This window comes from Nicotiana sylvestris, chromosome 1, assembly GCF_000393655.2.
Source record: "Nicotiana sylvestris chromosome 1, ASM39365v2, whole genome shotgun sequence".
NCBI lineage: Eukaryota > Viridiplantae > Streptophyta > Magnoliopsida > Solanales > Solanaceae > Nicotiana > Nicotiana sylvestris.
The window spans coordinates 72,448,383-72,475,208 of NC_091057.1; the positions used below are offsets into that span (position 1 = coordinate 72,448,383).

At 39.5% G+C, this 26,826-nt stretch overlaps 1 protein-coding gene across 1 annotated transcript; it reads right to left on the reverse strand.

The window, feature by feature from the left end:
* Positions 1-213: 213 nt before the first annotated feature.
* On the reverse strand, positions 214-7,164 carry LOC104249253 (beta-glucosidase 18-like). The gene is made up of 11 exons (XM_009805634.2): positions 6,764-7,164; positions 6,626-6,692; positions 6,406-6,464; positions 3,461-3,536; positions 3,074-3,148; positions 2,878-2,965; positions 1,872-2,124; positions 1,399-1,514; positions 1,072-1,321; positions 854-956; positions 214-728 (listed from the first exon to the last, which is right to left on the reverse strand). Exons 1-11 carry the CDS (start codon positions 6,926-6,928, stop codon positions 427-429), a joined length of 1,554 nt encoding a protein of 517 aa, XP_009803936.1. The 5' UTR covers positions 6,929-7,164; the 3' UTR covers positions 214-426.
* Positions 7,165-26,826: the final 19,662 nt, after the last annotated feature.

A 26,826-nucleotide genomic window follows, 5' to 3' on the forward strand; every position in this document is an offset into this window, starting at 1 on the left:
ATAGCAGGCAAACCTTGGAGGGAGTAGCATCCACGAGTTTGTTATTATGGTCTATATTTCATGAATATAACGTTTCCATCCCATATGCTTAAGTATTAATCATGATACTTAAGTTGGTAGAATTCTGGAAAACGGCAGAAGTTTACACCCATTTGGTAGAATTCTGGAACATTAAGTTGACCTGTCAGAAGAAAGGGGAGCTAATGGACAAAATTCAGCTTTCAACAGAATATTTCTACTTATACAATAAATCTTCATTACGTTATTAGAGTGAATAAAAAGATTAGGCTTGGCCTTATTTGTGGAATATAAAGGAAGGGATTAGGCTGAACAATTATAGTATGATTGCCCAGTAATTGCTTTCCAACAACAGAGACCTAAATAAAAATCTTCAACAAGTCTCCACATATACATCCTCTTATTACGCTATTTCAGGGCAGTATGTGTTTCAAGCTCTATGTGAAAGTTATACATGAGCTCTTGATACTTGGTGGCTGATAATTTTGGAGTTCTCTGGAGATTAGTATAGTTGACATAGTAAAGTCCAAATCTTATGCTATATCCATCTAGCCACTCAAAGTTGTCAAGAAGGGACCAAACAAAGTATCCCCTTACATCTGCACCTTTCCTGATGGCATTTGCCAATGAATTTAAGTTGCTATGCAAGTATTTCACTCTACGAACATCGTTCAAGGCATCCTCTATAGAAGAACTGTTCCCAGCAAAGCCTGCAACATTGCCAGTTATATTAGCAGTTGTATCCGCCGGTGGATCAAATTGCATCTTGCTCAAGTAATTAGTTGATGAAATGTATCTCAGTCTAAAGGACAAGAAAGTGTAATATTTTTCTTACCATTTTCAGTGATAAACATTGGAGTATTGTTGAATTTGTCCTTCAAATACATCACAACTTTTTCAATCCCTTGTGGGTACACAAATTGCCAGTCCACTTCCCCCTGATTTATTAAAAAAAATCCTTAAAAAATTAATTTAGCAGTGTAGAAAGTGCAAGTAATAATTTGCAGAAAAAGATTAAAGATAAGAATACTGATGTGATTTAAGGAAACATACTGGTTCACCAATGTAGATGCCGTCTCTTTGTGTAGTCCTAAAATAAGAACCCTCTGACCAAGAGTTTCCATGTTCACAGGCAGAATATAAGCAATCTTTGATATAGACAGCCGAATAATGATTGATGCCAATGAAATCTAGGCCATAACTCAACTTGCTCAAATCATTCATTGATAATTCCGGAAGATTAGATCCCAAAATTTGTACCATTTCTTTAGGATATCTTCCTAATATAATAGGGTCTAAAAACCTGCATGTGGGTAGTTAGTAAAAAATATTCTTTTACTCTCTTTCCGATGCATAAATATTAGTATATAGAAGGCTTACCAACTGTCATAGAATGATCGAGCTCTATGAGTTGCAGCTATGTCTTCTGAGGAATTGCTTAACGGTTCAAACCATTCGAAACCCATAGTAATGCCAATCATGCCTCCTTGACTTTTCTGAAAAGCAGCAGAAATATACAATTTTCCTATTTTACTTCACCAAAAATAGTTACAGACTCGTGATGATATCTTGCTTTACCTAGTGTTCCCTTTCCTTTCTATAGACAAGTCAACCTATGTTGCGCGGACTCTCCAAAATGCGGCTGCACCCGTGTCGAATCTTTCAAAGATACACTACTTTTGGAGGATCCGGCACGCACACGGTATTATTTTCGAAGAGTCCGAACAACATAAAGACCAACAATAGCATTGCACTAGAAGAGTAATTACTGTTTGAAAAAGTTGCGTCCCAGATCATGCCATGTTGAGAATTGACATGATAATGGAGAAAAGGGAAAGAGCCGTCGAAAAAACCTGATATCTGGTGCGGTAAATGCTGACAGCATTTGCATGAGATAGGATCATATTGTGAGCTGCAATGAAGGGTTCCCTTTCTGAATCCCCAGCACTACAATTCCCAAATATACCAGAGCATCGAGTTGGAGGGTAAGTCCCATCTCTATAGCCAGCTATGGCCATAAAGTTAGCCTCATTCATCGTTACCCAGTATTTAACTCTATCTCCGAAGTATTTGAAGCATATGTTTGCGAAATAGCTGAAATCATCCCTGAGACAAAACCCATGCAACACGAATGTAACTTGTTCATCATTTTGGATTTTGATAGAATCTACAACTAGCTTTAAGTATAAGAGGGGCCCAACTACTTATGGTAAATTAAAGTCCCGTAAGATATGGACAATTCTTTGGACTAAATAAAATCTTAACGATGTGATTAAAGCGAGCATGAGGTCCACAAGTTATGAGTTCATTGGGACGTGTGAGCGTATTTATAGTACTCCGCTAGTTAGAAGTAGTTGTCAGTGATATAGTGTGGCAAAGAAGTTAAAAATCGAGTTAATTAATGACTCTAATAATGAGTTAATATATACCTTGACATGGCGACCTTTTAAATTACTGGAGTAATCAAATGGAATGGGATATGGATGGCTTGTAACCAATTGTGAACCTAAATGGAGTAAGTTAGAAATTGTTATAACAAGTATTGATATGGTTTGATACAAACTAACATGTTGGTTGATTTAATTGGACGTGCTTGACGTCATTTAAGTATTTGGAGTGTGAGGTAGATGTAAGTTGAGATGTATGTCCCTTTAAGGCATTTTTTTTTTTGAAAAATACATATTTCCTAAGATATACGTAGAAAATGTTTAGAAATGTTTATAACGTAGAATGCATGCTCTTGTAAATGTTTTAAGATATGTAGAATGCATGTTCATGTCATGGATAGATGTTCAGTTGTTTCACTTGATACATAGTTTAAAGCATTGGGCTCCTATAAAATTGTGTTGTGACACTTACCGTATTTGTGAACTTAGCCAACCACCATATCTGTCCTGAAGTTCTTGTGGTATGTCAAAATGTGTTAATGTGACAAACGGTTGGATCCCTGAAGCCATAGCAAATAACGAATTCGTCTGAGCTCAAAATTTTACTTCTTTTCTACATTTTGGATTATCTAAAGCATAAAACTGCTAGCAAGAGAAGCAGAATTGACCTTTCTGTAGGAGTGCATCAATGAGCTTACTGTAGAACTCAATTCCGGCCATATTAACTTCTCCAAATATCCCCTCTGAATAAAATTATAACCAACCAAAAAAAAAAGAAAAAGAGATTCTCATTGTAAACGACAATTAGGAGATTATTTTTTTAAGATGAGGAAGGGGAGCATTGCCGTAGCCGGTAAAGTTGTCTATATGTGACCAGGAGGTTACGGGTTCGAGCCGTGGAAATAGCCTCTTGCAGAAATGCTAGATAAGGCTGCATACAATAAACTCTTATGGTCATGCCCTTCCCCGGACCCGCGCATAGCAGGAGCTTAGTGCATCAGGCTGCCTTATTTGCTTAAGATGAAGGAAAGAGAGCAGTGATAGTTATAACTTACTAGGCAGAATTCTTGCCCATGAGATAGAGAAACGATAGCTATTCACCCCTATATCTGCCATGAGTTTGATGTCCTCCTGTTTACATTTTAATACCAAACAGATCAAAACTCTTCCATTTCATGATTTACGCGTTTATATTATTGCTAATACACGGCATTAGTCTAAGCAGCTTTGAAATTAGCAACAAATGCACATGTTCTTATCTGCTTTCATATGATGCTGATCAGTTTTGGCCCATAAAATGAAACCAATGTGAGTTTTAAATCCTAATTACAAAGAAGAATCTAACTTTTTTCGCCCTTTTGTGTCAACATGCATATGCATGTATGCCTTCTGTCCAGCACAATTAGGCTGTTCACTTTTCTTATGTATGAACAAATTAAGTTTGATCTCCTAATAAAGCCACAAATTGTTCAATCATAAGTACCTCCTATCTAGTTTATTGTTGTGTGAGCAGTATTATATTTCATAATACCATGAAAACGTTTTGAGTGAGTTTCAGTAAGAAAAAATTATTTAGCAAAAACCATCTAATTAATCTCAACGTCCCTCACTTTAGATTCATATCAACTGGTCTGCAGGCATATATATATATATATATATATATATATATATATATATATAATTCTCTCTTTTTCAAGCTTATCATTCTTTTTTCATTCACTTTTTGCCGTCCCTACTAATGGCGGACCTAGGATTTTGTACAAGTGAGTTCAGGCAAAAACAAGGTAGCCAATTGTATAATCCGCTCCTATAAACAAAATTTGCTCATTGCTTTTTTTTTTTTCCACGTACTCTCAAGAGCCAAAATGAAGTCATTTTAAATTCATGCTATTTTTTTAAAAAACAAAGTTGGGGAATGTTTCTTTAAAAAAATTACAAATTTTCTTCTTAGTACAATATATATATATATATATATATATATATATATATATATATATATATATATATAAAGTTGAAAAAAAGAGTTATAAACTAAAATTTTGATACAAACGATTAGAGGAGAAGAGATGATCCACTAAACTAAAAAGATAAAATATACTAAATTACGTAAACAAATTATAATAATTTCGGCAAAGCATTCTTATGTTTTTAGCAAAACCTATGTAAGAGAGAACGAAAATTCATTTAGTAGAAAAATTTAATTTATTGAAGTAGAGTTAATTAAATAAATTTTATTCGACCTAAACAAAAAATATAAATAGAAGTATGAAAAACAAGACAAATAGAAAACATAAACAAATTAACTGAACAATGGACGTTTAACAGCAGGGTAAAATATATTAGTTTGTTGCTTTAATGGAGGCTTGAACCTGTGACCGTGGTTCTTAATTGAACCCTCTTTACGGCTGATCCGCAGCCTTTGTTTGGGTGAAGCCGGTTCAACGAATCAGAGTACTTAAATCTTATGTTCTAGAGCTCTCTTATAAACCCTTCAATGGTGATATTTTTTTTTTTAATTTTTTGAACACCAGTGTTATTCTTCCCATTTTAAGCTCCAATATTTGTTTTGCTACTTCATTTCTGTAAGAATCAAGCAAGAAATTTCAGGTTCTTGAGTCATTTTCCAACTTCGAATTTTCAAGTTCATTTTTCACTCAAATCAGTGTTTGATTCACGATTTTAAGCTCAAAACAGCCACACTTCAACAAATCGAATTGGGTTTCAAAAATTTCAGCACCCAAAGAACATAGTGGGTTTCAAAAATTTCACCACAAATTCTTCAAATGAGAAGAAGAATTTGATTTTTAGCTCTAATAACAACTCCAAACAAGTTTTTTTTGAAGCAGAAAAAATTAATACATCACCATCATTGTAATCTTTGAAGTTTGGTATGAAAATTAAATTGTGAGATTTAGGATTTGTGGTGTTTTGAAGTGTGAGAACTGATTGACAATGACTCATTGAGCTTGAAACAGAACTATATCTATTGCTTGTTGAGTTTGGCTGGTTATATTTCAAGAATACCATTGTTGACATATTGAAGGACTTGAATGGAAAAGAAGACGAAATTTTTATTTTGGTGAAGGTGATGTCTGCAATGGAAAGGTAAAGGAAAAGAATCGGGAAAAATTGAAAAGGGTTGGGAGTAGGTGGGTGGGGCGGAAGGTAGGAAATAATTGTACGACGAAATGAAAATTTCCTGGTCAAATAGTCAAATGAGAAAAGAAATAAATACTAGGCTGAACAGATTTAAGTGGCTTATTTATCTTAGAAAATATTATAAATAAAAGGTGGCATGAACTCTTATGTGGCATTTTAGTTAAGAGGTCAGGTGCCATTATAGATAACCGTTAGGGATGAGCGCAAATTTATTTACTTCTTTAACTCTTTAATTTATACGGAAAGTATAACGGGAATAAATATTGACTATTTAAAATAGTACAAGGAAAAATCTGAACCTTTTCCCTTCTTTAATCTAGTACGTGAAAATTATAAATTATCAATCATACAATCAGAAGATCAATTTTATATAGGACCTTATAGTATTTGAAACAACAATCTTATATATAGTTCGAATTGAGCATCAGTCTTGCAAGGAAAGAAGCCGTGTGACACACACAACCTTATAAGGAAAGAACCAAAAAAATATTTAGAGAAAGAAAAAAGATATTAATCAAACACATAAATTCATGCTTTTTTTTTTTTGGTAAATAATTTTTGGAAAGAGAAAGATTAAAATATATGGAAAGACATTCTTAGTCTAAGAAGAGAACAAAAAGGTAAAACAAGCAACATATGATTCAAGAAAGAAAGAAAATATTCAATGAAGTAGGTAAGATATCTAGATAAACATCCAAGAAAATGTTGGCCTTCGGAAATGCCTAAGAAGCCAGTAATCCCTGACTAAGGGGCAGTGGGTTCTGTGTTAATTTGTAGAAATTAATTAATTTTTGAAGCTTCTTTTTTTTTTTAAAAAAAGACTGAGCATCAACTAGATCACCAAATAACGATGGTAGTGATCAACAGCAACATCTCCATTGCTTCCTTCCTTAATATGACCTGCAACAAGACAAAAATAATATATTACATGAATTCCTTTTTCTCTATTTGTGGGGTGTGCGGGGAGCTGGTGACTGGTGGCAGGTGCTGCTTGATTTGGTAGCCTAAAAACACAGTAAATGTTGCAAACATTGAAAGAAATTGGCATTTTGAAAGCTCACCAGCTTCATGGGTAAAAACGTCCCAGTTGCTGAGGCCTTTCCCATCACTCAGATAAGCTCCTTCATACTGCGGACAAAAAAAGAAGAGCGGTTAAAACAAGAATATCGGGGAAAAAGGGAAAGAACTGTGAGAAGAACCTGGTAATATGAAGAGGCCGTTCCAAACAAGAAATTGCTTGACAATGTAACTTGGTTTGAGTTTTCTTGGAGAATAAGCTTATCTGTTTGATGACATGACACCATGAAACCAGAAAAGAAGATACAAATTGCTAAGCATGTATGCCAAAACACTGCAGGTTCCATGTTAGGAAGTCAAAAGTACACGGCTAATTTTTTCAGTAGAAATGACGAGAAGATAATTACTTTTATTGCTTGTACTTAACTTTTAATGTCAGAGAGAAAAGGTTAGAAGAAAAAGCCACATCTCACATGTTTAAGTAGAAATAATGTTGAGAAAATGGCCAGAAATATCTCAGCTATACTCAAGACTTAAACTACATCCTTGTACTATCACAATGACCAAAAGACATACCTAAACTGTCCCAAAAAAAGGTACGGTCGCCTTTTATGAAAGACTTGGGATGTCTTTCTAGAGCACTCATGAGACCAAAGTATGTGCATGACCATAAAAGCACTTTGTTAGTATCTCGGAGTTTGCATAAAATTAAAGATATAGTATGTATTGTGAGGGTCTCAACTAATGTCCATTCAGTTCAAGAGTACTTCACTTTGTAGATATTAGTTGTTACCTCATTTCACTATGTGTCAATTCAAATCGAAATATATTGACATTTAAGTACATGTTCCTTATTTTGTCCAGAATTATTCTATTTTTATATTTGCATTAGTGGGGGATTGTTGGTATTATTTATAATGCAAAGTCAATAGTTTCTTTTTGAAAATCCATTTATAATCAATAGCCATGAGACTTTTTATTTTTCAAATGTTCTAACTATTTCCAAGTGGCTTCTTGCATGAAGCCTTAAAAGTGTTGAATGGCTTTGACAAATGGCTATGCAAATGTATCATGTGTCTTCATGCATGGAAGATTAGGTACACTTGTTAATATTGAAACCAAGTGGACTAATATATTTGGACAAGTATTAAAAGGCTCTCCACACTTGTCATATATGCAACCTCCCTAATTGCCTATAAATAGGATGATCATTAGCCATCATATTCACTCAATTCTTAACAAATAATTCATCTTGCTAATCATTATTTTCTTCCTATAATATTTTAATTTCTGTAATAGCTACAGAAAATACCTTCATCCTCTCTTCTTTCTGGGCAACTGTTTTGTGCAAGTTCTAAACTTCCAGCCACGAGTGCACGTCTTTGGAGGTGATGTGAAACCTTAGGGAGCGGCCGGTCTTAACGATTTGCATCCAATCAGGCCGAAATCGGTTTCAAGGCAGTGGCTTGCCACGATACAATATTTTTTATAAGTTGTTCTTCCCTTCTTGTGCTTAGTCAATATTATCTACTCATTTTTCTTACAGACTATTCCATAGAAGCACCAACTCTGTCGCAGTGCGAGCTGACGTAAATAAAAATTCAGCACCTGCTTAAGCGCTCAATATCAAATCAATACATTGTCTGCTCATGAGTTGCATTAATCAAACATTGGCACAATAATATTCTTACCAAAAGTTAGAAGGATATCTATAGTATATATCTTTGTTTTATTTCAACATGTGAATATTTAGTTATTAATAAAATTTAAATCGTTTTACGAACTGCCAATGAGAAGCAATTAATTGTAAAAATCTTCAAGTTAACTCACAGAAGGTAAGAGACGAATTATGCATCTCATTTTAACATGAGTTTTACTTGATCTAAATTAAAATTGGAACAATGTAAATGAGAGCCATATAAAAATCTTCCTTATGTGTCCCCCCCCCCCCCTCTTGGTTCGTTTTTTTTTTGGGTCAAAGAAAAAATTATATATATTAAGAACTACATTATAGAGTACTGGTTAGATGGGGTACTGTAATCCTCCTAAACGGACATGTTTTATTCCGGTGTATCAAAATTACATGCCAAAAAGTGTCTAATTACTTCAGTTACTAGGATGTTTGTCCAAAATACATCATTTGCGAACACTAGAGGAACTGTTAGCATGGTAGATCTTCCCAAAAAATTTAATTATGCTGCTTCCTTTGCCAGTGCATCGGCCACTCTATTTTGCTTCCTGTAACGAAGCCTCACCACCACATTGTCCATCCTTTAGATCAACAACCCGCATTCACATATAATAGGATCATAAGTTATATTATCTGTGAGTAGCATTCTTATTACCTCTACCGAGTCTATAGCTATTTCTAGAGGTATCCATCCATTTTGTTCTGCAATTTGGAGACCATTTAGCAAAGCTTGTAATTCTGTCATTGTGTTGGTAGTGTGTGGCATGTTTTCCACATACCCTAGAATCCAATCCTCATTATGAGTCTTGAATACCCCACCAATTCCTCCAATGCCTGGGTTACCCTTAGCCGCCCTATCAGCGTTGAGTTTATAGTGCCCCTTCATGAGGGACTCCCATTTAACTCTGGTAGAAAAAGGCTTCCTAGTCATGCCTTTTTGGGCCAATGTGTAGTATTAAATTGATTTGACAATGATGTTGTTAGCAGAGATGATATTCTTTACTTTTATTGAAAAGAATATGGTTTCTAGCTAGCTAGCTAAATGTTCCAGAAGCATAAAGGGAGAATGATTTCCCATGAGATAATATTGTTAAAGGATAGTTTCCTTAGCTTGTTCCAAGTGATTGGCCAAAGCTGGAATGTACGGATAGGATTTAATTACTGGATTTCAGTAGTGCCTTTGGATATTACGTCATACCAGCATTTGGTTGCATATGGGCATTCAAAGAAGATGTGGTCACTAGTTTCAAGAATGGTTGAGCAAAAACGGCATGCATGGTTGCAATTGACTCTAATTCTGTACAGGAAAGCTCCAGTAGGGAGCTTTTCCTATGCCAACAGCAAGATGAAGGTTTTTATTTTATTCAGGACATTTAACTTCCATATCCATCTGAAGTTACCATCTTCCTCATTCATCAGAATCTTATTGGTGTTGCTAAGGAATGTATAGGTTGATTTTGTGGTAAAGGACCCATTTGGAGTCAGCCCCCAAATTAGCATGTCTTCCTTGGAAGAGTTAGTAGGGATGAAGATTCATTTGATTAGATTAGTAATATCCTCATGAAGGTTCATGGAGATGGATGAGATATCCTAATTTCCTGAACTGTAGATAGTGTCCATTTTAGTAGCAATGTCATTTAGGGTGAGTGGACCCTCAATCATGTACCTAATGGCTGGGTGATTTGGAATCCAGGCATCATTAATGAAGTTCATTCTGTTCCCTTTGTGAAAAATCCATCTACTAGCCTTGTTACAAGTATCCCAACCTTTGAGGATACATTGCAAGATTGGGGACTTTGGATTCTTGGGGGTATGGTTCCAATTATAATATTTTGATATTAGGACTTTAGCCCACACACTAGAGGTGTTATGGTAAATCTTCCATGCCAGCCCAACATGGGAGGCTTTATTCTTGCATTTAGCTTTTTGTAATCCCATCCCACGATGTGATTTTTGCCTAGTGACTTTGTCGCGGCTAACCATGTGCATTTTCTTCTTATTTGGTGTAGTACCCCAGATAAAATTTCTTTGAATTCAATTAATTTGGTTGGTCATCTTGGAGGAAAGTTTGATGTATTGCATGATATGGCTTAGGATGTTGCTAAGAGAGGCTTTGGCCAGAATAATTCTTCCAATCATATTTAGGCAATTTATTTTCCAGCCAGATTGCTTGAATTGCATATTGTCTAGTATGAACTAGAAATCACTATTGGAGGGTCTCTTATGGAACACTGGTAACCCAAGGTAGCTACCAAAAAGATGTAGTAGCTTTAATGGAAAGAGTATTTGTAAGGTTGTCCAATATGTCAGGCTTTATGTTAGAGGATAAGATCACCCCAAACTTAGAAAGATTGATTTTTTACGAGAGGCTTCACTGAAAGACTGCAGGATAGATTAGATTGTGTTGCAGTTTCTAATGTTTGCCTTTGAAACCACGGTAAGGTTATTAGCAAGGAAGAGATGTGATATCTTTGGACCAGACCTACTAATACTGATTGAAAGCCATTTCTTATCCTAAACAGCCCTATCAATGAGCCTAGAGAGCCTCTCCATGCACATAATGAACAAGTAGGGGGAGATGGGGTCCCCTTGCCTAATTCCCTAGAAGGCTTGAATGTGTCAATCTTGGCACCATTAACTAAGATGGAGATGTTTGATGAGCTAATACATGATAGGATTAACTTAGTTAGCTCATGTGGGAAGTTGAAGGCCTGTAGAGTGTCTCTAATGAAAGCCCACTCCATGATGTCAAAGTCTTTTTCTAAGTCAATTTTGAGGATCATGTGAGCTTGATTCCTTTTCATTTTCCCAAAGTGGGTGATGTATTCTTGGACAATGATGGCATTGTCTGAGATCCTTCTATTGGATAAGAAACTTTTCTGGATAGGACCAATTATATTTGGGAAGAAAGGCTGGATTATGTTAACAATGACTTTTGTGATGGTCTTGTAGATAGTATTACAAAGTCCTATTGCTCTGATAATTTTGAGCATGATAGCTTGGGGACACTTGGGGATGAGGCAAAGTAGAGTTTTGTTCATAGTTTCATCATGGAGTGTGTGTCAAAACAGGAATTACAAAAGTTTATCATTGACTTCCCCACAATGCTCTAGTGTCTTTGGTAAAAGAAAGGGTATATCCCATCAGGACCGGGAGCCTTAAAAGGTTTAAAGGAGAAAATAGCCAGTTTGATTTCACTATACTCTATGGGCCTATCCAAGCTTTCTCTTTGGCAATTTGAAAGAGTATGGATCATGTCCAGATGACTGTTAGTGAGAATGGGGGCTTGTATGTGGGAGGAAGTGTAAAGGCTCCTAAACAAATGCATTATGGAGATCTTAATGTCTCCTTGGTCATAGAGCCAGTTCTCACTGTCATCTTTGAGGGACAGGATCTTGTTCCTCCTTCTCGGGACCAGGAGCCTTAAAAGGTTTAATGGAGAAAATATCCAGTTTGATTTTACTATATCCGGGCTCGCTTGGTCCAAATCCGAAATTCAGACCAAAACCAGATTACCCTTTTACCCCCAGGCCCGAATAGATAATTGGTTTTGGAATCCGACCTCAACTTGAGGTCTAAATCCCTAATTTATCAAATACCTAATTTCTACCCAAAAATCCCCAATTCCACCATGAAAACCTTAGATTTTAAGTTGAAATCTTGTAAAATAAAGTGAAATATACTTACATTTATTGCTTATATTTATTGCGTTTCATTAATTATTCTTAATTTATTGCTTGTTATTGATCATAAGGAGCTCTCATCAAAGCTCTTAGAACTGTTAGTCCTTCATCGGCTTTCTACAGCTGAGTACCGAGCTCGACCTCGAGGCCCCGTATAACCTGGCTCGAGGCCCCGATTCTCAACCACTCGGTTTGCCTAAACATATTGCTTTCAAGTTCTTATCTCATTCTTTAGTCTCATACTTAGCATCTACTTCTTAACAACTAGCATAAAAACAAATCACGTATTTTTAGAACCACAAAATCAAATGTAATTGTAATTACCATTTTTAAGGTAAATAGTTTGGCGCCCACGTCGGGCTAAAAATAATCGTGGTTGTTTTCTTGCTAGTTTACTGCATAATGCAAGATATTCTTCACACTTTATCTTGTCCAAAAATCTTTGATTTCAGGTCAAAATGTCTAACTCGGTAAATGCACATGAAAACAATGGTCTTGAGGACCATGGAGAGAATGATATAGCTATTCCAGGTATTGGTGTACCACCACGAAACCTTGATGATGCACCAGAACCAATTCCCGTGGACGTGGTCTCGCGCAATGCCCAACACGTCGACATAAGCTCCCACACCAATAGGAGTATACGCCAAGAAAACCAACAAGAAGCTCAAGAAATCCCAGTACGAGGGGAGTAGGAGGTTAGCCTTCACGTTATTTTTTAGATGTTACAGGCACAACAACTGGCGATTGCTCAACTGTAAAGCCACCAAAAAACTCCAAGCACGGTAGCACCGGAAATGGCCCCTCGAGCCAAACACGTACCAAAAAGATCGAGTAACAACGGGTCAGCAGCTGACCCCGCTATTGTGAAGATGCTCGAGAACCTCATAAAGAGGATCGAATCGGGCGAAAAAATTATAGAAGCTAACGACAAAAAGGTGGAACCCTACAATTCAAGGGTCGACCAGATCCCAGGCGCACCGCCGATCCTGAAGGGTATTGATTCAAAGAAATTTGTACAAAAGCCATTCCCGTCAAATGCCGCTCCAAAGCCCATCCCGAAGAAATTCATAATGCTCGACCTTCTGAAGTATAACGGAACCTCGAACCCCAACGAGCACGTCACTGCTTACACTTGCGTGGTGAAGGGCAACGACCCGATGGACGACGAGATCGAATCCTTCCTGCTAAAAAGGTTCAGAGAAACACTCTCGAAAATGGCCATGATGTGGTATCACAACCTAGCTCCAAATTCAATAGACTCATTTGCCATGCTAGCAGATTCTTTCATAAAGGCACATGCCGGTGCCATCAAGGAAATCTGACGTCTTCAAAATCAAACAAAAAGAAAACGAGATGTTGCGAGAGTTCGTATCTCGCTTTCAGATGGAGCGAATGTAATTACCACTAGTTTTTGATGACTAGGCAGTACAAGCCTTCACCCAAGGCTTGAACGAATGAAGCTCAGTGGCTTCAAAGCAGCTGAAGCAGAATTTGGTTGAATACCCCACCGTGACATTGTCGGATGTCCACAACCGGTATCAGTCGAAGATTAAGGTCGAGGACGACCAACTGGGAGCCCCCTCGGGCTTGATATATCCAAGTAGACTCCTGGCGAAGGAGCCAAAGCCAAACAAGGAAGGTTACCAACCATACACCGAAGATAGGAGAAACACCCCAAGGCATAACATACCATGAAATGATCCCAGGATAGATCGAGATCAGAATCCTTGGGGACTCGTGAGCAGATATGAATTGGACAGACACACAGGACCGACGGAGGCGCCCTGCTTGTCGAAATATAACTTCAATATTGACATTTCAGACATCGTATCTTCCATCGGTAAAATCAGAGACACCAGGTGGACAAGACCTGTGCTGTCAGATCCGTCACAGAGGAACCCCAACTTAGTGTGTTAATTTCATGGCACATACGGTCTTAGGACCGAAGATTGAAGACATCTCTGAGAAGAAGTAGCTCGGCTACTCAACAAGGGGCACCTCCGGGAGTTCCTTAGCAACCGAGCCAAAAATCTGTTCCAGGAAAGAGAGACAAATAGGAAGAATGAAACAAATGAGCCGCAACATATCATCCACATGATTGTTGGAGGAATTGACATTCCGCAGGAACCCATTATCAAAAGAAGAAAAATATCCATTACCAGGGAGAAGCGAACTCAGGGTTACATACCCGAAGATGCTCTCACATTCAACGACGAGGACATCAAGACCCTATCTCAACCTCAAAACGATGCCTTGGTAATTTCTTTTCTTGTGAATACATTTTAAATTAAGCATGTGCTTGTGGATCCAGGTAGCTCGGCCAACATTATCAGGTTGAGGGTGGTGGAGCATCTCAGACTGCTCGACTAGATTGTGCCCGTCTCTCGAGTCCTCAACGGATTCAACATGGTGAGCGAAACAACGAAAGTGGAAATTACCCTTCTGGTCAACGTGGCCAACATAACACAAAATGTTAAATTCTATATCATCGAAGGAGACATGAGATACAACGCCTTGCTCGGAAGGCCATGGATACACTGCATGAGAGCAGTGCCATCAACACTTCATCAAATCATGAAGTTTTTGATGAAGGACGGAATAAAAACCGTGTATGGGGAACAACATGCAGCGAGGGAAATGTTCGCGGTGCATGATGTGGCACCGGAATTAACACCTCCAACATCGAAGGAGCCAAAGGATAAGCAAACAGTGAAGTAGCAATCACGAGACATATTCTCGTCTACGCACAAATAAAATAAGCAAAGGACCATGACGTGTCCCCGAAGCAAACGTTTGAAGCATATCGAGTCTCAAAGCGCCATCACTACTAAGGTATAACCATCTCCCTTTTTATTTACATCATACACTAACCTTTGTGCAGATGTCCGATCAAAATAGTCGAAGTGCTGTACAGCTCGAAGGCCTTAAGGTTTCAAAGCATACATTGCATTCTTTTTCTTTCGATCGGGTTTTATCCCAAGAAGGGTTTTACCGATAAGGTTTTTAACGAGGCAACATCTATATGCTACCTAAGGAGAATTTCACAAGCTTTCAAGGCTTCTCTTCAATCAACCTCAAACACTGGGGGGCATCCCCCCGGAAGATCACCTTCTCGAAGAAGTCAAGATGAGCCAAAAAAGGGTCTCAATAGGAAAATAATGTATCGGGCCAAATGATCGAATGAACCGTGTACGTATAGAATAATTGAGCTGTTGACATAAAAAATATGTATACTTGTACCAAGTAATCAAAGAATGTTTCCCCTCCATCAAAACACTTTGCGCTTCAAAGAAGTATGCCACTTTTACAAGAAACGGCTCCAGAGCCGAAAATTTCCCGAACACTCGGGGACTAACGCTAAAAACTCGAGGCCACATGACCTCTGGGTCCAAAACTTTGAAATCATAAGCCCTCAATGAGGCAATACCAAGTTTGCAAGGAACGGCTCCAGAGCCAAGAAACTTTCGATGACTCGGGGACTGTCGTCGACTGTTACCCCCATCGATTTTTTCGAAAACCCTAGGCTATAAGACCCCATGAGGGCAACCTCGAGCTCATAAGACCCTTATAAGGCAACACCAAATCTGTAAGACCTCAAGCAAGGCGTGAATTATACTTGTACCAAGTAACCAAATCTGTAAAGACCTCAAGCAAGGTATGAATTATACTTGTACCAAGTAACCAAATCTGTAAGACCTCAAGCAAGGCGTGAACTATACTTGTAACAAGTAACCAAATCTTTAAGACCTCAAGTAAGGCATGATAAAATTTATAAGACCTTTCAAAAAGGCACAAATCCCGATCTTAAAGTTAAGGTTATACATTTGAATTTGTAAGACCCCTAAAAAGGCATACCCTCGATGTAAAAGACAAAACTACTTCACTCGGGGACTGAACGGCTCCGGCCAAATGCAATGATCCAGTCACAAGGCTCCGGCCAAACTCACGTGACTCGAAGACGCCCGACCGTCGCTATAAAATCACAGGCCTTCCATTACTTCGAAAAAAAACTTCGAAAAGAACCAGTTAATCAGGCTACCCTCGACATAAGCAAAAGATCTTCGATCATATCATCTCGATATAATAGGCTTTGAAATAATTCAGCCATCGAGCGAAACCTCCCGAGGTGCTCATTTATCGCTACATAACGGCTCACAATTGAGGCTCTTATCGAGCCGTCAAAGAGTCGGGCGAACACAAAAACTTCAAAAAAATCTCTAACGAGGGAAAATAAAAGCCCATATTAAGAGGTCGTACTGACCCAACGCGTAAGATTCGCTATCGCCAACCTGTATTAAAAGGTCATACCGACCTAACGCATAAGAGCCACTATCGCCAGCCCATATCAAGAGGTCATATCGACCCAATGCGTAAGAGCCTAGACGCAAGCCTATATTAGAGGTCGTATCGACCCAACGCGTAAGAGCCTAAGAGCCAGCTTAAACTTCAAAAACTTAAGGGTCAATGAGCTTGAGTCAAAATCTGACTCGAAGACTAAGCTCAAGACAATTAACTAAAAATGCCTAAGGGCAAATGAGTAAGAGCCTAAGAGCCAACCCAACGAGCCTCAGGGCCGATTTGCAAGCCTAAGGGTTTTACCTTGAAGTCCAATTCACCTGGCCAATCATCGACAAACGTATAAGTTCAAAACAAAGAAAGACATACTCAAGCAAAGGGAAATTCATGGAAGGAGAAAACCGAAAGTTTTCTTTATTTATACATATATGAAACAATGCAAGGCTATTTTTGCAAATTCTCTCTTAGAGCCCTATAAAAAGAATAAAAAAGAAAAAGCCTAGTCTATTTTCCTCTCGGGGACTACGGCCCCGTCGTCCTCTTCTCCATTATCTTCGGCATCAGATACGAGGAATTTGGCTTCCGAGAGATTGAAGCCCCTATTGTGAAGCTCTTCGAGGGTTTCCCTCCAAGATTTACACTAGGAATATTTATTGCTTCTGCTTTCTCGTTCAGAAGCCGCTCTTAGCTCAGCCCGATCTTCAGCAACATCTTTTAAATAGATGACCACTTTCTTGTCGGTCTTTGCCCGAATCTCTTCAGCTTTAGCCCAGGCGTCCACGACCTCGACCTTCATCTCCAAAAGTCAGACTCGAGCCTCGCAATCCTACTCGTCTGAACCGAACTGTTCTTACAGGCGTTCCGGAGCTGCACCTCGAGGGTAAAAACCTTGGCCAAAGCATTCTTCTTGGCCGCAACATGGGCATCTATCTGAGCCCTTAGCCTATTACACTCACACTTGGCCTGGCCAACCTCGCCTCAAAGGCATTCCAGATCCTCTGTCTTGATCTCCAACTTGAATATCAAAGCATTAATCTCTGAGGATAGAAGAAGAAGCATGCACTCCCTCGGAGCAAATATTACCTGTTTCTCAAGGTGACTTTCGTAGTTCAGGCTCCGATTTGCCTCGTACTGCAGGTATACCAACTCATCTCCCCTTTTATCACAAAGGAGCCTGAGGGATTTCTACCCATCCAAGGCTTTCCTCAACCTGACTTCACAGCGGAGTAGCTCGGACTTGAACTTGTCAAAGGCCTATGAAAAGGGAGCTCAATAAGAAAGTGGAAGTGCAAAACTAAAAAACTGGGACAATTGGACAAAACTCACCACGGAACAGAGCCGTTGATCCTCCTCAAAAGTCGAACGCACACCTACAGGCCTGGTCTTATCGGCCCCAGCAGAACTGCTCCCAATAGGAACGTGATCGTTTGAGACCTCTCTTGATTTAGGCATCCCCTGGCCTCGAACTCCCCTCAAAGTACCTTCGACGGGAAGAGAAGACAATGGTAGAAAATCCTTGTCCCCCGAAGTACCTTCGACGAGAAGAGAAGACGGCAGCAGAGAATCCTTGTCCTTCGAAGTACCTTCAACGGGAAAAGAAGACGACGGCAAAGGAGGAACCATTTTTCCAAGGTCCGAATCCTCGGGTGTTGCAGGCTCAGCCAAGACATCTTCTCTGGGCCTCCGGGCAGGATTTGTCTCACTATGAGCACCTTCGCCCTGCAAGGGTTCCTTCTGTTTGTTATTATTCCTCAGTCCTAAAGCCGACGAACACTCCTCCTCTCAGAGGGAGCGTGATCTCACCTTAGGAAATTCTCCAATGCCTGCGACAACGGAGTTAGTACACATAGAGGAAAGTACCCTCCAAAAAAAGCAAACCACGCAGCACGTATCGTGGTGTTTTGCTTCCCATCTACCCTTGGATAGATCTTGCTACTTATGCTTATCATAGGTCGAGTGGGCTGCCAGCTTCCAAGCCCAACCCGTCAGGTCGGGGACCTCGCATAGCATCCACGAGGTTGTTGCAAAAAAGAAAAGAAAGCATCTTTACAGAATCCGTCTCCACCATGAGCAAAAACGATAAAAACACAAGTCTACCACTTACGTATGATGTTCCATTTCTCAGGAAACGGCAAGAACTCCATGGAGATAACATCAACAGTCCTTACTCGGACGAATTGATTCATCCACCCTAATTCCCTATCTTCTTAATTATCAACAACAAAGGGCCTGGTGGATCGACATCGCAAAGCTGTCAGGACTCGGCAATGAAAGGGTTGGTACAATCTGATGAGATGGCTAAGGGTGAACTCGAACGCGGCTTCTTCCGCAAAGAACCTCCTCATCAGCACTATCCTCCAGAACGACGGGTGAACCTGTTCCAAGGTAGCCCGATATCTTCGACAAAAGTCAAGCACGACTCTATCGAGAGGGACCAACATGAAGGGGTACATGTATACGTGTAAAACCCCCTCTATATGAGCCGTGATGTTCTCTTAGGGGGAAGGTACCTGCAGTACTACCTTTTCTCCCCATCTGCAGTCTCTCATCATTGCCTCGAGGTGTTCCTCTCCTATTGATAAAGTGAACCATGATGCATGATCCCAATGGCCCTCGACATTGGGAGGTCTCTTTAATGAAAGGCCCCTCCTCGAGACAAAGCATCTTGAGCCTGGCTCGCCAGACGCTGGCGGTGTACCACCGATTGAGTGGGAAGAAGAGGCGGACCCCTCCTCCTCTTGGTGAATGGATTTGGGTGCAGCAACCATGGCTATGATAAAAGAGACGGAAAATTAAAACTCAGGCGAAAACTTTGAATTAAAATGATGGACAAGCTGGCGCAAGAAGGAAGAACTCTATCAAAAGGGATAGCGGCTCAAAATAGCGGAATCTTCAAAAAAGGGAGGAAACATACTCGTATATAGAGCAAGCAGCAACTTTCCTCCTACTCTAAAGGCCAATTAATTTTGACTAGGCCATTATCACTTTAGGAAAAATGTACCGATGAGACAATCTCGGGTGCTTCATGGCCGTGCCATACAAGTGAAGTTGTTGTACAACGTTTGAGGGGTGAGATATTCCTGTATTGGTCGAACCTCGAGATGGTTCCCAATCTCGATGATCTCTACTGCCATAACTACAAGATCTAAGGAGTCATAAATATCAATCTAAGCCTCACAGTGGTGCTCGACCTCGAGGATCTCTGTCAAAGTGAATATAAGCTCTAAGGATCTATCAACACCAATTTAGCCTCGAGATGGTGCCCAATCTCGAGGACCTCTGGCACTACAGAACGCGCTCCAAAAGAGGGGTCAACCTATCCCTGAGATGGTGCCCGACCCCGAGGATCCCCATTACTATACCTATGAAATCTAAGGAGATATCCATATAAACCTAAGCCTTGATATGGTACCCAATCTTGAGGACCTTTGCTATTAAAAACACGGGTCATTCACCCGATTCCTCGGACCTCGGGCTACCTGAGCCCAAGCCGATTCTCTCTCTAGAGAATTATTAATAAAGCCTCAGGGCTAGTTTCACCTTCAGATCAATTTAAATGCTCTTTTGGCTACTTTAGCCTAGGGACCATCCTAATCCAAGCATATCCTCATCCGGGGTCTATCTAAGACGCCTTAGGGTTATCTTCATTTTTCAAAGAAAGTTTCTGAGATCGCTCGAGTTCAGATAAACTCTCACTCGGGGACTATTTGAAAAAGCCCGAAGGCTTTCTTTATTTTCAGGTGGTCAAGCAACTCCGTCCCACGAGGACTATCAATGGGGCCTAAAAGGGCTAAGTTTTGTTCTAAAATTCGAGGCCCTGCTCTCACTCAATTCAAAGTTGCTAGTTTCGGCGGCCTAAGTTTGTATCAAGTCAATCCAGACTTGGTCCGAGGAACGGCAAAGGGATTCATGGAATATCATATCAACCAATCCAGAACCAAGGGAATTCCTACGCCCAGACCCAGTATTCGGACCGATCGGTAAAAGTCACATCCTGAGATTCTTTACAAACGTAGACAAAGGGAAATCCATCACAAATCAAAGACAAATTAAAGAAGCATTTTTGTATTAATAAACGATTATTGCATAAGCCCACAAAGGGTCCTTACACAAAACCAAAGAAGCAAAAAATAACAGCGAAAGTCTAATATACTCTCGGAGGTACATCCTCGGAAGCAATATCTATGAGAACTATTCCTTCGGGGACCCCATTTCGATCTTCCAAACAATGTATTTGAGAACCTACTCCGAAGCAGAAAAAGATAAGGAAGAGGCTGCAGCCTGTCAAAAAGCAAAAGCCTTTAGCAGGCAGGGAAAATTATGGCTTGGTGAAAAATTTGGCGAGTATGGGTCTAGCCAGCACTGTTATTGGGGAGCCACTTCTTAAGACATTGCACCGGTGTGGGATGCAAAAGTTAGAAGATGGCACCACCTCACTCCATGGAAAGCAAAAGGAGTGAAGCGCCACACTAGGTTGAAGTTAAGGGAGATGAGCAGCAGTTCATGGTCCACACATCCTCTAATATGGGGATAATGCAATGCTCCCCTCTCACTATTTTGGGCCAACAACATCAATAAAAATAACAAACTAGTATAACCCCACTCAGTGGGAAAAGGCTCTGAAAAGGAACTATGGCATAACTGGCAAAACCGCTGCCGTGTGACCTTACGGTCACGGGCTCGGAACATGGAAAATAAAGTTTGAAGAGGATAAAGAGAAGAAAAGAGTTAAAGCCTGTTGAAAAATGATTGGATGGGGTTTTGGGTTTAAGAAAGCTTCCATTTATAGAAAGGCAGTAGCGTAATCGACAACGCAATCTATGCCTCTGGAAAACATATCGGCAGGCACAATCAATGCATTTTAGGAAACGGATCAGCGGTGATATTATCGCTTTTGGGAAAATAAACCGTCACTACATTGAATGCTTCTGGAAAGATGAACCGTTGGTTGTCTCAATTATCACAAAAACTTACGTCATAAGCATGATGTCATCACGAGAGGCTCGAGGAGATCGACGTCAAAATCATTTCTTATCATTTTAATCTAAGAAACGCGGGAACTATCTGTATACGATAATAAGCAGAGGGTCCAATTTTATGATCATTATGGCGCTTCGTGAGACCACCCCCTAAAGCCTCGAGGCCCAACTCAGGGTTCAACCTCGAGGGTTCTTAATAATCGACCTCGAGGTAGTGCAAGTCAGAGGCTATGATGGACAAATGGGAAGTTCTCAAGGCACGTGATTAAAGCTGACCAAGTCTATTAGGCTAGTTCAAGCCCGTACCGTGACATTAAATGGCTGTACCAACCTTAAATCCTTGTAATAAATACGTGTGTACCATGTTGGGATTCCCCATCCTATATAAAGGGGACCCTTGTTATTTTTTACACACATGATATTCAATACAACATTCAACACAAGAACATTCTCTGCTCTCTAACATAACATATTCTCCTTTGATTCTATTACTTATATTTATTGCTTACATTTATTGTCTTTCATTAATTATTCTTTATTTATTGCTCGTTATTGATCATAAGGAGCTCTCATCAAAGCTCTTAGAACTGTTAGTCCTTCATCGGCTGTCCACAGCTCAGTACCGAGCTCAACCTCGAGGCCCTGTATAACCTGGCTCGAGGCCCCGATTCTCAACCACTTGGTTTACCGAAACATATTTCGTTCAAGTTCTTATCTCATTTTTTAGTCTCACACTTAGCATCTACTACTTAACAACTAGCATAAAAACAAATCACGTATTTTTAGAACCACAAAATCAAATCTAAATGTAATTATCATTTTCAAGGTAAACAAAATATTAGGCGCCAACACGGTCCCGAGGGTGGGAATTTCAGGTTGTGAAAACCTACTACATGATGTTTTATACTTCAATACCCCACAAGAGGTGGTGATTTGTGTGGTTGTAATGACTTGAAAGGTTATCTTATGTTTTAGAACTCAACTATATGCTTTTAAGCCTTAAAAATCTTATTTGTATCCTCCTCGATTTGCATGCGCAGTCCGGGAGTGTTTCCGAAAAGATTTTATGTTAACAGTTGATGAAAATAAGAAATTTTGCCTAAAAAGTTCTTTTGAGTTGACTTCAGTCAATATTTTTTGTAAACGGACCCGAGTTCATAATTTGACGGTCCAATTGGGTTCGTATCATAATTTGGGACTTGGGCGTATGCCCAGAATCTAAAGCGGAAGTCCCTAGCCCAAGATATCGGACTTTGTTGAAGTTTTAAAGTTAAAGACTTAAATGAAATGGAGATGTTTGACCAAGGTTTGACTTTTTGGATATCGGGTCCGTATTTTGGTTCTGGAACTCGGTATAGGTCCAATACCCTATTTATGACTTGTCGATGAAATTTGGTGGGAAACGGAGTTGGTTTAACATGATTCGGACGTCCGGTTGAGAAAATAGAAATTTTAAAATTTTCTTGAGAATTTCATTTGGTTTGGTGCTAAATTTGTAGTTCTAGGTGTTATTTTGGCAATTTTATCGCGCGAGCAAGTTCGTACGATGTTTTAAGACTCGTGTGCATGTTTGGTTTAGAGCCCCAAGGGCTCGAGTGAGTTTTGGATAGGCTACAGAGTGAAATTAAGACTTAGAACATAGCTCGTGTTTCAGTTACTGGTGTAGGCCTTTAATCTCACAAATGCGAGATTAGGTATTGCATTTGCGAGCTTTGCAGGTTCCACATTTTCGAGCTATTTCTCGCATTTGCGAGGAGTAGCTAGGACATACAGTCTTCGCAATTGCGAAGCATTCTTCGCATTTGCAAAGTAAAGCTGGGAAAGGCAGTGATCGCAAATGTGCTCCTAGAGTCTTAATTGCAAAGGTCCATGTTCGCATTTGTGGACAAACCTTCGCATTTGCGAAGGTAGTAGAAGTGTGAAGGACTTCGTATTTGCAGTGGTTCCTTCGCATTTGCGGGCTTCGCATTGCAACATCTGCAATAGGTAAAAGTGACTTAGATAGGATTTTTCTCCCATTCTTTAAATTTTCAAAACCTAAAACACAAGAGGCGATTTTCCAAAGACCATTTCTTCCCCAAAACATTGGTAAGTGATTCTATACTAGTTTCTTTCAAATAGAATCAAAGAAGAATATGTTATGTTAGAGAGCAGAGAATGTTCTTATATTGAATGTTGTATTGAATATCATGTGTGTACAAAATAACAAGGGTCCCCTTTATATAGTAGGGGGAATCCCAACATGGTACAACAACATTTATTACAAGGATTTGAGGTTGGTACAACCATTTAATGCCACGGTACGAGCTTGAACTAGCCTAATAGACCTGGTCAGCTTTAATCATGTGCCTTGGGAACTTCCTGTTTGTCCATCATAGACTTTGACTTGCACTACCTCGAGGTCGATCGTTAAGAACCCTAGGGGTCAAACCCCGAGCTGGGCCTCGAGGCTTCAGGGGGTGGTCTCACGAAGCGCCATAATGATCATAAAATCGGACCCTCTGATTTTTACCGTATACACATTTCACTTGCTAGACAAGCCAATGATAGAATAGTTTTTAGCCATTTTTGACAATTCAAATTAAGTAATAACCCAGAAACTGAATAATCTGAAATAGAGTGAGAAAATCATAACAACAGCGATATCTAGATACAATCCTTGAACGAGTGTCATAAGTACATGAGCGACTAAAGTACTATAAATAAATGTCTGATTGAAAGCATAGTAGTCTGAAATACAGTAAACAACTAGAGAGATATGAAAGGGGACTTCAGGGGTGCGGACACGTGGAGTTGTACCTCAAGTTTCCATAAAGCAATCAATTCGAGCATTCTACTGACCGCCGCTAGGACTGACTCCAAAATATACACATGAAGTGCAGATTGTAGTATAAGTACAACCGACCTCATGTACTCTGTAAGTACCGAGCCTAACGTCGACAAAGTAGTGACAAGGCTAAGGCGGGTCACTTACAATAACCTGTATGCAATATAATAATAGTAACAAGAAAAGGAACACAGGAAAAGTAAGGCAGCTAACTTATGAAAATAAACTCAATCCTTAAAATCAAGAAGACCAGAAACATCAGTCCACAGAATCTCATATGAAAACATTGAAAGCTAACACAATGCAACAATGAATACATAACACACAATCTATTGCGGCGCGCAACTCGTTCCCCCATATAACAGAATCAATATCATAATCCTCCCTTATTTCACCATATCAAATCACATAAAAATTTGTTACGCGCGTGCAACCCGATCCCACTATTTCAATACCAATCCTCCCTTATTCCACCCGTTGCGGCGTGCAACCCGATCCATAAATAAAATCAATAAATGTAATCAGTTCAACAACTCAATTCACAAGAATCTCTATGATTAAAAAATATGTAAGCAAAGCCGTAAAGGAACCTCGTACCAAAATTAAGAAATGTTGCAATTAATACAAAGCAACAAGACAAGCAAAATATATGACAATTAAAGTGTACACATAAGACAAGTAAGGCAAGTAGCAATTAATTATGGAACTATGGAAGAAACGAGCTTTTACGGCCCAAATACCTAACCCGTCGTGATGACGCCTATCGCGGTACTAGGGAAGCCGACGTTTCCAAAACACATTGATATTTCATAAGAAGATAGTTCAAAACCTTTTCATAGCAGAGGTTTCATAAAAAGAGTTAAACTCAAAATAAAATGCGAAAAAGATAGCCCAACATTTGGGTGACACTAAGTCATGAGCATCGACAACCAGTCTAGAATTTCAAAGTTTACAACAGTCTGCCATGGGAAAAAACTAGTAAGAAAGATAACAAGGCAGGAGAGACAAGGACTGCGGATGCCGGCAGCTACCTCGTATGTTTCCGATAGATGACCGTGCACGAACTCAATGACCTCCGCGACCGGTCTCACCTAAATCTGCATACAAGGTGCAGGGAGTAACGTGAGTAATTGCAACTCAGTAAGTAATAAAAACAAATAAGGAACTAATAAGTAGTGATGAGCTATGCAAAATATTGTTTATTTTAGTAAATTTCAATAAAGAATAGGCATGCTTTCAAATCTAGCAGTTTAAGTCAAATTAGTTCGTGCTCAAGTAATCTAGATATCAAGTCTTTTAGAGAGTTGCACAAAAAGGATAGATAACAGCTAAGTGCATCAATAATTGAAAGCAAGAACAGTCCCTTAGCTCATCTCGACAGCTCAATCACTAGGCTCTCAGCCCTCAGTACTCACACTCAATAAGTACCTGCGCTCGCTGGGGGTGTGCAGACTCCGGAGGGGCTCCTTCAACCCAAGCACTATAATCCGCACAGATAACTCACATGCTATAATATTGAACAGGGCTCGCACGGACAACTCACATGCTATAATATCAAATGAAGATCCGCACGGGCAACTCACGTACTGCACGGACAACTCACGTGCTATAATATCAATATCTCACTACTTGGCCTTAAGCCTCACTCAGTCATCAACCTCCCTAGTCTCTCGGGCTCTTAGAAATAATATAAAACAGCCCAAATAGAGATAATAATATGTATCAACAATGAACAGTAAGAGACTATCGCGCCCCTTTTTTTTTCTATTGGAGAGGAGTTCCGGGTTTCGACATTCATGGGGTGTGATGACTCATTTTCTTTTAGGAATTGGGTATTTGAAGAGTCGCCACCTAATGATTTTAAGGTGTGTTAGGGCACCTATAAGGTTCAACTACAACTATGTTTCACAACCATAGATAGGGTAAGGGCTTGAAATTATCCCAAGGGTAAGGTGTTAGGCACCCCTCAAGATCCACTAGTGTGGTTCCCGACCAGATAGTTTTTTGTGAATTTGTGCAATTAGCGAGGAAACAAATAAGGCTCAAGTAATAGGGGATTTAAATTTGAATACACAAGTGTTTGAAAAACGATTAATAAAAGCAATGTTTTGAAAAGAGTTATAATCTAGTGCTTATAAAAATAAAGGGGGTGTCCTAGGTTTGTTTGTAATATGGATCACATCAATGCAACACCCGGTATGACACTCCTCAGAAGAGGGGATATACATGGTATTAGCGCACTGACCATCATATCCATATCTACCCTTCCCCCTGTTAAGGTAATTAAATCGAGTGTTGGTCTCGACCACTATTGCATGCTGTTATCTGTCCCATTCCTACCAGTCCCGGAGGAATTTAGGACTCCTATTCCTATAAGAAAGAGGTTCTAGGCTGACTCTAAGGTTTAAAGGTAAAACGCTAAGGCGACATACAAAACAAGTAGGACTGCATTTAAAGGGGAAACACGTAATCAACTAGAAGGCTCATGTATACCTCCGCAAATAATGCATATAAATAGCATGACTTAAACACAGTTAAGGTCTGAATTTTAAAATCCTAAAGCAAGGTGTTTGAGTCAAAACTAGATTCATTATATCACTCAGAAAAGAATTCTGAATCAGGCCTACATGCTGGTTGTAGCAGTTGATAATAAAACAAAGACAGTTCCAGTTTTATTTAAGCAATTACCTAAGGCTTGCCTAGGCGTAAGCAGCATTCAGTAGTTATTCAGAATTGCTAGGACAGTTTGGAGCTTATTATTACCTAA